At 36.8% G+C, this 14,049-nt stretch overlaps 1 protein-coding gene across 2 annotated transcripts in view; it reads left to right on the top strand.

Annotated features, from left to right (window-relative positions):
- Positions 1-13,962, top strand: part of PLA2G4F (phospholipase A2 group IVF) — a 29,887-nt gene extending 15,925 nt beyond the window's left edge. For both annotated transcript variants that reach the window (XM_072428452.1, XM_072428454.1), the window contains exons 7-20: positions 1,697-1,754; positions 4,396-4,565; positions 5,541-5,654; positions 5,746-5,783; positions 6,448-6,586; positions 6,731-6,867; positions 6,974-7,196; positions 7,810-7,924; positions 8,496-8,633; positions 8,799-8,906; positions 9,479-9,670; positions 10,358-10,524; positions 11,730-11,916; positions 13,115-13,962. In XM_072428452.1, coding sequence (XP_072284553.1) covers positions 1,697-1,754; positions 4,396-4,565; positions 5,541-5,654; positions 5,746-5,783; positions 6,448-6,586; positions 6,731-6,867; positions 6,974-7,196; positions 7,810-7,924; positions 8,496-8,633; positions 8,799-8,906; positions 9,479-9,670; positions 10,358-10,524; positions 11,730-11,916; positions 13,115-13,323 — 1,995 coding nt within the window. In that variant the 3' untranslated portion in view covers positions 13,324-13,962. The remainder of the gene's footprint in view (positions 1-1,696; positions 1,755-4,395; positions 4,566-5,540; positions 5,655-5,745; positions 5,784-6,447; positions 6,587-6,730; positions 6,868-6,973; positions 7,197-7,809; positions 7,925-8,495; positions 8,634-8,798; positions 8,907-9,478; positions 9,671-10,357; positions 10,525-11,729; positions 11,917-13,114) is intronic.
- The last annotated feature ends 87 nt before the right edge of the window (positions 13,963-14,049 follow it).

The following is a 14,049-nucleotide window of genomic DNA, read 5'->3' as shown; positions in this document are numbered from 1 at the left end:
ATGCATGATCGCCAGTAAAAAGCTGTCGGATAAGCGCGGCTCCGTGCGCGAGCTTTTCCGGTTGTTGAATAGCGCGATCGCGCGCGATTCCGGATCGCTAATACGAATGCGCGACCGATAATCCGATTTTGTTTGATGAATCAGGGGCAATGTTTAGGTTACTATTACACAAAAAAAGGTTTGTTGCCATATTGACCTTCATGTTTTTCCTAGAGGTCATTTATTAAATACAATTCATGTGCAATAAGGGCTTTAAACAACATTATGTGTCATTCTGGGCGTGTGTGCATCCATTCCAGGTGAATTATTTATCAATCTAGAAATTCCAGCATAACAAGCATGTAATTATACCATACATAACATTTATTATGCTGAGAGTCATCATCACAAAACGTAATGATATTTTTATTTGTAACAGTGTATATGTGCATATTGAGATGTAAAATGCAAACTCAGTGGCTTTAGCCAATGTATTATTGGAGGTTAAAAAAAGTCATACCAACTCAAAAACTATTTCACATATTAGTGTTAATGCCTCTATTTTGGGTTGGAAAGGGCATTATAGTTGGTATAACCAGTCAAAAATGACTGTCCAAATAGCCAGCATTATAAAATGCCTGGCCAAAAAAGACCCCAAAGCTTGTGGAGCAGTGGTATGATCTGTGGTTGCTTTAGGTGGTCAGGTCTGGGTTCCATTTTTTCATCCATAATTGCATGGACATATTCCAGCATGACAATGCCAGGAATCATTGGGCTCCAATTGTGAAAGAATAATTCGGGGAGCATAAAACATAACTTCCTACATGGATTGGTCACCAAGGTCCAGTTCATTGCAAATCTTTGGTATGTGGATTTACACAGTGTGACACCAAGGCAAGATTGGAGGTGGAAGGGAGATATATTTGCCCAAGATTCCTCTCGTATGAGATATATTTGCCCAGGATTCCTCTTTTATGTGAGGTATATTTGCCCAGGATTCCTCTCCTCTGTTAAGTGCAGGTGGAAGACTCGCACCTGTGAGATAATTAATGAAGAAGCACTAAGGGTGGGGATAGAACATAGAGCCAGGAGCTCAGTCAGTAGCTTGGCTTGGAGAGACACAGACAGGGGTTTGTGTCAGTGCAGCTCTATTTGGAGAGAGCTCTGTTTGGAGACACAGCCAGGTGGACTGTGTGAATGAACTCAAACCTGAGTAAAAGGTTGCTGAAAGCTTGTTTTTGAGCTGACGGGGAGAAGCCCTCCAGCTGATAGACAGGGACGTCTGATGTATACTAAGTGCCGGACAGGCAAGATTTTCTTTTGCTGTTTTGTTATTTTATCTGCAACCTTCAATAAACCTGGATGCAAGCCAGCTTAAAGCTGATACCTCGGTGTGTGATATGAGTTGGATGAACCAGACAAGTGTGCTTTGACCCAAGCAAAGGCGATCCTGGGCTTAACCCCTTACAACAGCCATCCAACTTTCCCATAATCAATCAAAGATCTTGGCAAAAAAATGAACATACCATGTTATGCTCGTCGAATATACAAATCTTTCTCAAGGGTATCTCATCTAGCATGACAAAGCTTATCATAATGGTTTCAGGACAGTTGCTGCATTGGTGTTTATTGCAACAAGACTTCTAAACAGATTGTAACGTTATATAAGAACAATACCATGGAGTATAATAGTATGCTTTACTGTCTTTAATACCAGGCTCATCCCTGTGTTTGTGTTGAAGGAAGAATTACCAATGGAGAAAATGGAAAAAAAGGTATGACAAAGAGACCATATGACTGTACACTGGTGGGGATAAGACATTAAATTTTTTAACTCTATCTTCAACTAAATGTTGCAAGGCAAGATTAGGATTTATTCTATGGCAACCCAAGAATAATTAATCCTTGCTGATTATTTTTATTGGTTATAATATCCATGCTTTATTAATTGCACAGGTCAACAAAAAAAATAGTTTTGATAACCATCAGAAACCACCGCAAACTTTTCTAAATCATTTTTTTGAGCAGATTTCTGATCTGCTTTCAGTTCTTCCCTAACACGTACAGTTCCTGAGTTATGAGTACTATTATAGGTAACATTGTACGTGCATGTATTTTGTACTAAAACGTAAGCACCATTGAAGTGAATGTTAGTACATCCTCAGTGTGAAGTAAAATAAGGCACACTGTGGTATAGATCTACTGAACAGTGTCAGTCAGGTACAATTGTTTCTTCAGAAATGCTTAGAGTATGATTTTCTTGTGTACTTTGTCTGGATTGTTGCGGTACAACATCCAGCAGTAGTCAGCCATCTCTACTTTAACTGAATGTTCTGGTGAAAGTGTACTCCTTATTCGTCACTCACCATACCAAGATTTTCCGGGAAGAATTCTAGACGAGAGTGCAAGAAATGTATTTTTAATAACATGTGACAACCCAGGTTCTGGTATGAATCAAGCAGATTCTAAACTCCTTCCTTGTATGCAGGAGACTTATGGCTGCCCAGGAACTTTTCACACAGCCAGTTGAATGCATCCCAAGCTTCTAGCTCAGCTGCTGAGAGAGATTGTTTGAAAACATCATCCTGCAAACAGACTTGATCTGTGGCCATTGAAAATATCCTTTCCTTCATTTTTGCAGTGCTTATGTTTGTAAACTTCTCAACAAGGTACTGAAATCCCATGGAGTTTGATTTACCCATGGCCTTTACAAGGTTCCTCATCAAGCCTAACTTGATATGGAGAGGTGGCAGAAATATTTTATGCAGATCAACCAGAGGCAGAAACTTGACACTGCTTGTTCCGGGCTTATAAGTATCTCTTGGTAGCCATTCACGCTTGACATAATGGTCTCCCGTAGATCGGCTGTCCCACAGGCATAGGAATCCTCCTTGCATTCCCATGGGCAAGCCAATGACCTTTAGATCCCCACAGATGTTCCACTAATGTGTTTTATACTGGATTGCTACAAGTAGTAACTTCATGTTGTTTTAGGACTCCTTTAGGTTTATGAAATGGGCAATCGGTAAACTTGGTTTTGAATTACCATTATGCAGTAAGACTGCTTTCAAGCTTCTTTTAGAGGAATCAGTGAAGATATGCCATTCAGATGGAACATGCTCTTGTGACAAACTGTTAAAGAGTGCATTTATATCATGACAGTAGCACAGTGAGCCATCACTAGTGAAGAACGTTGTCAAGTTATGATTTTGTTTTCTGTAATGAGTTACAGTTACACCCTTTGCATACAAGTGCTTCTGTTTCAGCCTTGAAGAAAGAAGTTCTGCTTTGTCTTTGGAAATATTTAGATCATGAACAAGATCATTCAACTCTGCTTGTGTAAAGGTCTCTGGTTCTGAATCTTCATCGGCCAAGTAGTCAGGATCAGATGATTTCCTCATCACCTTCTACAGAAGCAAGTCTGTCATATGGTGGTACCGGAACTGGCAATGAATCATCATAGGGAGCAGGCCTAATTGCAGAATCAAGGCTGGGATGTACAATTTTGTGCTTAGTTTTACCTGAGAATCCACTTTTTGTTGACGCGGCAAAAATAGCAGATTCAATGGTCTTGCGGTTCTCTCCACATCATCGGGATTGCAAATGGCATTGCTGCTTTACGCTGATTTAGCCAGTCACGCAGTCCATTGGAATAACTGGTACAGATGAAGTGTGGAGCCCAAGATTTATCCTGGTCACCAAGTGGACAGCCGAAATATAATTTGTATATCTTTTTAGGTTCTTTGGTAATTTGGCAACGTTGTGCTTTCTTCGTGAATGAACCACACACGTAACAGAAACTGGATCAATAAGGCAATTTCTAGGCATGAAATCAATTGCAGTTAGTGCTGTCTCTAACCCTACAAAAAGAAAACTGGTGTTAAATGTTGTAATATGTTAAGGCTATTTGTAATCAATTTCACACAATATATAATTAGCTGCATCACAAAAACTAGACGTGCTAGGGAAAAACTGAACACAGATTTGAAATGATAAAATTATTATATAATTATATCTGATGAAAATAACATGTTGACCTGTGTTGTTAACAACTGATTTCCATGGCTCATGTACTTCTGAGTTGCATTAATAGATACCATAAACATTGGAAAAAAAAAGGTTATGTAGAAATTAAGTTTCTGAAACGCATACTACAATTATGGAGGTATTTCCACTTTACCTAAATACTGGGGTTTATTTATTACTAAATGAATTTAGGCTGTTCACCAGCAAACTGTGAAATCTGTAAGAGAATGTCCACTTTAATGAATGAAGCAAAGGTTCGCTGATTTCAGTCATCCAATTATGTATTACATATATAGTAAAAGTCGACATATTTCTCAATTAACAAGCTTAAGAGTGCATGTAGGTATACAGAGGTTTTTCATGTCCGTGTACATCTCTGTAACTGTTCAGGAAACCAGATGGTAAAGTTGTCGATGCCTGGATCCTATGAAAAGCAGGTATGTGCCCCACTAAAGCAGGCACAAACCGAGGAAAAAGGAATTCCATTTGTATTCCATGCAGACCGTGATTTCAGCCCTTCTCTGAATGTTTGCCTGCAACAGACTCTACAAGTAGGACAGGTCAGTGACTTGAAACAGTCTCAAGTGTTTGTTGGGTACCTATACCTTATGATGCCTTGTTTAGTAATGTGAGGTGTCCATCCTCATCCTCAAATAATGTTTGGGTGTCAGAAAAAGTGTGTGCCTTTGGGTGTCAGAAACCAGGAATTGTACACTCATCTGATAAATGTGATAAAAAGCTTTCTGGGTGGACAAGGGCCTTATTAGGGGAGTGCCATTGGCAACTTTAAAACTAAGGAAGGCTTCCCTAATTAATCATCTTAGCTCTGTATTCACATAGTAGGCTCAGATTTCTATTTAACTACAGGTAGTCCCCAGGTTACATATAAGATCGGGACTGTAAGTTTGTTCTTAAGTTGAACTTGTATGTAAGTCAGAACAGGTACATTATTGTAATGTAATTAGGTCAGATGTTTGTCTCGACATAATATTAGGCAGCGTGGTGTTAGTTACTGTATAAAATCCTCACTGTGAGTTAATCACAAAAAAAAAACTTAAAGGAGCCCAGAGATTCATTAACTTCTGAAGCAAGCTGTGCTTTGATATGCAAAAAGAAACAACTGCAGAGTTTGTCTTAGCCATTAAAGAGTTACAAAAGAATACAGAAGAGCTCAGTCCTTAAGATCACCCAGAACCTCAGCTGTGTTTAGCAAAAGATTTCTTCTACAAGTCATGCAAACTGCCCCTTTCCCCCTCCAAGCCTTCGTGCTCGGGGAGGGAGCAGGTAAGTCCCGTTCTTATCTAGGATCCGTCTGTATGTCAGATGCCCTTAAATCGGAGACTACCAGTATGTCCTTTTAGACCCTTTTCATATAGGTGCTACCTAATTGCTCTCCTTAGGGTGGGGGGAGCTGCTGCACCAGTTGTCACCAATGATAGTAATGTCCCTGTTGTATCGTGATCTTTTCCCATGAAAATTCTGACAGGTAAATGTTTAGTTCAAATAAAATGTAACTTTATTATTCCCCCTTTCAGAATGATTTGGCACCAGAGCTGGACAAACAAACTGTATACCTAGGTAAGGGGTCTTTACCAATTTCAACTCTACCAGATGGGACAGAAATAAAGATTAATCTCCCTCTGTCTAAGGTAAATAAATGTACCAAGATTTTAGGACTTATGTAGATTAAAAAATTCTTTGGCTGTAATGCATACATATCTTTTTTTTCTGATTTTCTAGGAAAACATCATAAATTTGAGTATGAAGAAAGAGGAGAGGTTGGTTTATGAAAATGTATTTATGTGCTGTACACAGTAGATTGTGGCCAAAAGGTCTTAAACATTCTGGCTGCAAAACCACAAAAAAATTGAATGTTACAAAGAAGGAAACTGGGTGATCCAGCAAACCTGGAATCGATTTCTTAAGTAATTGGATATGTGTTAGCAAATGTTTTCAGTCCTGGACCATATTCATTCCAGGTTTGTTGTGTCGCCCAACTGATGAAAGTGTATCCTCCCCAGTCTTGGGGAGCTTTAAAAAAATCAGGCCCAATGTTCATAAATATTATAAAGTTCAATGAAATAAAAAAATTTAGTTTTTTGGTTGGGCCAATGATAAATACCATATTGTACTTTCCGTTATCCCCAGTAAATCTTTTCCACTACTTTTTCATGAATGGATCAACAAATTATATAATTATTAATAAATGTATCAGCTGTCTAAGGCCAGAATGCTTGGATCCATTAGGAACCAAAAAAAGTTTTTTTTTTTATTGGAAGCCCCACTTTAAAGATCTGCTTTTTATACTTTGGATTGGGTTGCAGATTTCTGTATGTTGATAGAGTTTGTGTCTATCGTAAAGCATTGTAATTATTGTACAACTGGAAATTTAATCATCATTGAGTTTTAACAATAGCATCATCTTGTTTTCCTGCTTTTTAGCAGTCCTCAGGAACTTGATATCCGTCTTGGATTTGAACTTTCACATGGAGAGAGAGATTTTCTAGAGAAGAGAAAAAAGGTTGTTGGAAAGTCCCTTAAAGAAGTCCTGCAACTTGACAGAGTTCCTGGCTCCCAAGAGGTAAGGTGTTATACTTAAATAGGTGTTTTTATTAAAGCAAAACCTGGCCCGTTCAGAGTGTTGTGTCCCAAATGTGTAATAAAAACCATATTTATCTCTATGGCAGAACTTTGCTATTAGTCATATGTGTATCATAATTTCCAGGCTCCAGTAGTTGCAGTCCTGGGTTCTGGAGGAGGAACACGTGCAATGACCTCATTCTATGGTAGTCTACTAGGCCTTCAAGATCTAAAGATACTGGACAGTGTCACTTACTTATCTGGTGTGTCTGGTTCAACTTGGTATGATCTTAAAACATTTAAACTATCTAGATTTTGTAATCTATATTGGAAAGATTGAGGAGCATTTTTTTATGGTTTCTTAATATATAATTACTCTTTTTACAAGGTGCATGTGCACACTTTATGAAGATCCTGAATGGTCACAGAAGGAACTCCAGGGACCAATTAGCAAGGCAAAAACTTCTGTTACATCATCCAAAGCTGGAGCATTCTCAGCTGATCGACTTAAGCATTGCACCAAAGAATTGGTGGCCATGGAGAAGGAAGGATACAAAGTCAACTTCAGTGATTTGTGGGGTCTTGTCCTAGAATACTTTCTTCATCAGAAGGTATGAAGAAGAACCTAGAATACTTACAGCCTTAGAATTATGATGAATACCGGGTGGTGATTGTCCAGTGACCGATCAGCAGTTTGAAGCTGATGTGTTCAGTTCCCACTGTCCTCAATGTTTAGTAGTACAAATTTTTTACTTGGTACTACTTTGAAAAAATAGAAATCACTCTTGTGAGGTCTTTAAAACTAGTTTAAAGTTAAAAAGTAATTGGAGGGCAAAAAATAAAGTATGTAGTACTAAAAACTAATTTTTGAACTTCCAAAAATGTACTTGACTATTAATTTACTGCAATGGGTTGAGGATTTTGGTAAATGGTGCTACACCATTCAACTCTCAACAACATTGGGAGTGATTGTTACTCCAAATTTCCGATCAGCCTTTTTTTTCACTCAAATAGTTATGTAATTACCAGAGCAAAAGGGAACATATAAGAGATGCTTATTGTTAGTGTTTATGTATGTGATTTATCTGCATTTTTCAAATTTATATTATTTAATATTTCATATTATCAATACATTTACTGATATCAAGATAGCATTTCTATATTTAGTTATTTCCCAACACTAATCAGATATTTGCTTTAACATAGTTTATTAAAATATTCTAGGACAATCCAGCCAAACTTTCAGACCAGAAGGAGTGTGTGCACGAGGGTCAGAATCCTTACCCTATCTATGCAGGAGTCAATGTTCGAGTGAACATTAACGGAGAAGACTTTGCAGGTAATAGAGAGAGATTATTTACGTGACATGACAGCAATTCAGATATTGTAGAAGGGGGTTTTGTTAGTTTACTGCTAAATTCAATAGCTAGGAAAATATGACTTTGTTTCAATTCCCAATACTGCAACTCATATCAGGTAGATGGTCAATCTGATTAAAAACATTGTACAGAAATAAAATTGTACACTATTGCAGTCAGGTAGTATTTTTTGTTATTTTATTATAATAATTTAAACTACAAGGGGAACAATTTGAATCCAATCTAGTTTAAGTGAAAAACATTAGGCATGTTTCTAAACAGGGGCCCAATAAAAAACATTTCTTTATTTTAGTTTTACATACACTTTCATTTGCCACCATTACACTTCTTACCCTCCTCTGCAGGAGTTACTGAAAATAATCTAATAAAGGATTAAAGAATGTTAACAGACTAGGTTGTGTTAAAATTAACTTTAATTAGCCAATCAGATAAAACAGTGACTTGTTTTTCACATGATTGGATAATTGTGTGAACATTGTAAAACATCTTCGATGTCTTTGGTATTATTATCAATTTGAATTTTTTTTGCAGAATGGTGTGAATTTACACCACATGAAATTGGATTTCGTAAATATGGAGCCTTCATTCGAACTGAAGACTTTGGCAGTGAGTTCTTCATGGGACATCTTATTCATAGGCGGACAGAACCCAAAATCTGCTACTTGCAGGGTGAGAAATGTAAATCCACTGATAGATTGATATGTCGCCTAGTAGATCTACTTTTACATCTTTTAGAAAGAAAAAGTCCCTTAAATAAATATTATGGTAACGGATTCCTCTTTCATGCATTGTGGTGATATTTAATGCCTAACAATTACTGTTTTCTCTTGATAGGAGTTTGGGGCAGTGCCTTTGCTGCAAACCTGGATGAAATCTGGGCACGTGCAGCAGGCACAGGTATCCTCTGGCTTAATTCTCTGACTGATGTCATCCGTGTGATAGGTAAGAAGATTTGGGTACAAATTGTGTCAATGGCCCTGGCTCATCCACTGTAGTAAGCAAACAATCACATCCTTTTTTTAGTGAGTAAATTTCTGATCACTAAGGATTGTTCTACAGATTCTTTTGTAAACTGGGAAGAATTCTTAACTAGGTAATTCTTGCATTACCAGATGCCCTTCTACCTAAACTCTTATTTGAAATACAGCTTCTCCATTCATCCATACTGATCTTAGTTAAGAGTGGATAGGTAGGTGCCACTTATACAGATAATGAAACATAAGGACTTTAGGTTTGTTCTACCTCTCCCACCCTTATAAGTGCAAATGTTCTTAAAAAAATCTGTGCTGTTACTGAAACGAAACACTAAAACGGCAGCCCGGTAATTGCCTTCACAGGGATCACACATTATTATTCTTGTTTTACTCTTGTTTATCAGTGTTTTGTCACTGGAACACTTGCTTTAGCCCACACCTCTTTTTTTCCTTTCCTACGTTTCCCATGACGTTATCTGTAATACATTCAACGTTTAAATTAGTTAGGCTGACTATAAAAAAAAATGATTCTGTTTGTAGATGATTGCCGGAAATTTCACTGGGATCCATCTCGGCTACAGACCCGTTTGGTGATGCCAGGTGGCATAGTGTCCAATATCTTCCAGGAGTTCTTTAAGTCTCGATTCACTGCGGGAGAACTATACAACTTCACCAGAGGCCTATATCTCTATAAAGATTACAAAGGAGTGCGGGAATTTCTGGCTTGGAAAGGTATTCAAAATATTTGTGAAGTCGTTCTAAACAGTGCAAACTTAAATGCACACAATCCTTTATCTTTTGTATATTTTGTTCTATAGTCAAATGATTTCCCTTGTTTCCCACTACCCCATAAGCCGTTAGACAGTAAACTATGTCCAACTCCCTTGTTGTAACTTCTACAGTCCACTGTCCAAGGTTCTGTAGAGTAGCACAACAAAGCTGGGTGGAGGTGGGTGGTCGGCTTATCCTTGAACCTCAGGGCCCTGTATCTCAAAAAAGCTACACAGGTATGCAAACTGACCATGACAGCATAGCTCTCCTTCCATATTTGCCATGCTCAGAATCCTATAAAAGTCAAAAAAACTCAGAATCACCAGGTATTTTCCAATAAAAAAGGAAGAGAACATTTGCATGTAACATGTTTTAGAAAACAATGTAAACATGTATACAAATAGATAATGTTTTAAAAGTTAGGTTAACCTACATTTCAACTGTTTGAGAAACTATAAAATGTGTGGCTCCTAGTGATATAAAATAGGAAAAGCTACAGTCTATTACATGTGTGTACATCAAATATATGCAATCCATGAAATTTAATTTAAACTGTAATTATATTTAAACACAAGTGTTATACATTTAATTGAAGTGTAAATAATTATTTTTATATTCTTTTTTTTTTATGTTTTGTTTCTCTTTCAGGGAATCACTTGGATGCTTTTCCCAATCAACTAACCCCTATGGAAGAGAATTTGTATCTTGTAGATGGTGGATTCTCCATCAACTCACCTTTCCCATTGGTTTTACAGCCTGAGAGGGATGTTGATGTCATATTGTCCTTTAACTACTCATGGCAGTCTCCATTTGAGGTGTGTTAAATTACATTTTAGCACTAATACTGGTAATTTACAAATCAAGGCTGTTCTTTAATTGTGTGCATTTTCTTTGCAAACAGAACTAATAGAATAATAATAAATGATGTAAGGAATAATTAAATTTAATGGTAAAAAAAATCCATAGAAAAAAAAACCTAAGAGTAGAAACATAATAATGCAATTTGGAACCTAAGAAGAATACTTTTTTTTTTTCAATATATCTATTTAACTAAAGCAAGAATCTCTTGCTTCAGGGCATGAACATGCACAGAGGTGCATACAAGAACATACACATACACAGGTTTGCACAAGAATTTTCCCAATAACTTTTTCTTTTTGTCCAGTAAACCTTTTAATCTCACTTCTCTACTTCTTCCTCTTTTCTAGTAATAGGCTTTAGAAGTGTCTTAAAATACTATTGTCAAGAGTACAGGCTAAACAAAATATCCAACTGCTAGACTTGAATTCTCCTTTCTAAATGTATTTTCTGAATATGCAGATCAAGACTTCTGCTTTTTTTCTGCTTGGTTGCTTCAGATAAGTAGTTGGGAAAGTAGTGAGGTCAGAGAAGACAGCAATATAACATTTTTAAATGGGTTAGCTATGGAACCCTGAAAAAATTTTCTCTGTATGCATTTTTTTTAAAAGTGAGTCATATCCCTATGTAAAACATATAAATATAAGCCAAGCCAAGCCTGGAGAGAAAATAATGATTTTTGTTTACTTATCCTGCCATCTGCCTTGCTGATCTTTGCTTTGTTAAAAATAAAAACTTTGTGAAGCCCCTTTAGCATCTGACACATTTCCAGTTTTATTCAGTACCTTGTCCCCTACTACATTCTGTGGTTCATTTTTGTTTTATTGTTTACATGGTAGTCCTGTGAATAATACACTTTTCCTACCACTGGTGGCTTTGCTCACTCCTGTATTTTTGGAGGCAACCATAGTTCTGGACTAAACAAACATCTCTGTTTATCTTGCAATAAGAGGTGGGGAATTATTAGTTTACAAATGGAAGTGATCAAGGTACTGCATTTTCTGTAAGATCAACAGGTATTTTCTATACTTATGAGATATGTTCCTAATCTGAAAAATATCAAAACTACTGCAGCCACCAAATTTAGGAACTGGCAAATTGAAGTATATGAAATGTTTGATTTTGTAGGCCCTTTTGTACAATTGTGATATTTTTATTTTAGGTACTGCATCTAACTAAAAAGTACTGCAAGGAGAGGGGCATTGCATTTCCGTCTATTACTGTAAGTAAGCAGGATGAGCAACAGCCGAAGGAATGCTATGTGTTCATGGATGAAGATAATCCTCACTCTCCGATAGTGATTCATTTTCCCATGGTGAATGACACATTCTGCACATATAAAGCACCAGGTAATTGCACAGAACTTGGATAACGTGTTCAACAGCTGCTGTAAAAAATGCAAGAACAATGTAAAAATATACTAACTTTATCAGTAAATACGGAGAACATTACAAAACTGACGGCAAACAAGCAGAGTCGAACTACATCCTCATGAGATGACTGGTTATGAATAATGAAACCAATTCTGTTCTGAGCATACCTGTAGGCAACTCATCTCTGACAATCATTTGCTGCTTCACACAGTTTGTTGTTTTAAAGAGTTTGTCTTCTCACTCTATCTATGTTTGCCCATTGTAATTTAATTGTTTGCTTTTTAACTACTGATTGGAGAAGTGGTGATGTAGGGTTGGTCGGAGGAACCTGAGGAACAGTGGAAGACCTGGAATCTGACATTCCTAGATGCAATGGCTTCTGACGCAAAAGAAACAAACACAGCTTCTGTTCAGCAGAACAGTATTTAGCAGCAAAACTGTCGATTAGGGGTTTACTTGGGGTTTGCAGAAAGACATTTTATTTGGTGTTTGGTTTTGGTGATAGTCCTGAAAAGTGCAACTGCTATTTAAAGTCCCCATTAGGTACAGAGAACTTACCAACTGAATTCCTAAAGCTAGTCATGCATTTATTTTTTGGTGATTGGTATCAATTATATTGAAATCAAAACCACTTTTTACAGTAAAGAATGCTAATACTGACTGAATATCAAATAGATGAAGGGTATATCACATACTTATACTTGGTTTCTTAGATACCAATACTTTGGTTTCCATGATTGTATCTACATCAGAGGTAGCTGTTAGGAGGTATACTATCCATCATCTGGCAAAAAATGGTGAGAATTTTGAGAGGACTGACTTTTGAATGATTCTGGGAGCATAATGGAAACAGGGTAGAGTTTAAATTTTCATATGGTTAATATTTCTTCCAGTGCTGATTTTAGACGTGAGCACTTTTTAGAAGTGGTATATATAAAATAAGCATAGCAGACACTGTTAAAGGCTACTGCATGCACCTGGATGCCTAAAAACAATGATTGTTACATACTGGAAGTATGAAGATAATTCTGGTTTACCATAGAGTTCTTTTAGATGTCTATATATGATAAAAAAAATGTTTAGTGTCATAGTTTGTGAATTACATTTCTGCAGGGAACTGCATTTATGAATCGATTATTTTAAAACAAATTCTCTTGTGGATTCTTTATCACAGGTCTGCTCCGAGAAACAGAAAGTGAAAAGGCCTTTGGGGACTTTATGCTCTCAGGAAATGATTCTCCATACAGGACCAAAAATTTTACTTATGAACCTAACGACTTTGACCGGTTGGTAGAGGTGAACCGATACAATGTAATAAATAACAAAGAACAGATCATGAAGGCACTCAAAGCTGCGTTGGACCGCAGGAAGCACAAAATGTGACGAGTGAAATGAAATGGTTTTCTTATACTTGGGTACTTGAAGACCAACTGTTAATATATATGGTTAAAGAGAACTGTTTGTAAGTCCTTTAATATTAGGAATAATCAGTATTTACACAGGAGTTGTACCAGCAATGCTGCAAATTGCAGGCTTTTTGCACACAGAAATATTTATTGTAATCCATAGTAAGGAGATGTATTATCACCTTTATGTAAAGGTTACAGAAGTGTTTTTAAAGTAGACCTAGCAGCTGCTAATCCTTTTTCATGTTAACTGCATACAAGTACTGTGTATATATAACACACCATTTAAAGATATCAAGGTACACATCCAAGCTGTGCCTTCAACTTTCCAACCATCACCGTCCTTAGCTAGGCGTAAGCACTGACTTCCTGGACTGACTGAGGTGCTGAGAGCACAAAACATGGAGCTTTTATCATTTTACAAGAATCCACAGGTACTAAAGAAGCTTTCTATCAACGATTGCAGTCCCCATTTAAACATCATACAGTTAGGTCCATAAATATTTGCATAGAGATAATTTTTTTCTAATTTTGGTTCTGTACATTAAAAATAATTGTGGTAAATAAAAAACTCAGATGCAGTTGAACTGCAGACTTTCAGCTTTATTTTAGTGGGTTGAACAAAAAGATTGCATACAAATGTGAGGAACTAAAGCCTTTTTTTTACACAATCACTTCATTTCAGGGGCTCAAAAGTAATTGG

The sequence above is a fragment of the Pyxicephalus adspersus genome, chromosome 12 (assembly GCF_032062135.1).
Source record: "Pyxicephalus adspersus chromosome 12, UCB_Pads_2.0, whole genome shotgun sequence".
NCBI classification, from domain to species: domain Eukaryota; kingdom Metazoa; phylum Chordata; class Amphibia; order Anura; family Pyxicephalidae; genus Pyxicephalus; species Pyxicephalus adspersus.
The sequence above is the reverse complement of the archived record's forward strand: the minus strand, read 5'-3'. Positions and strand labels throughout refer to the sequence as shown.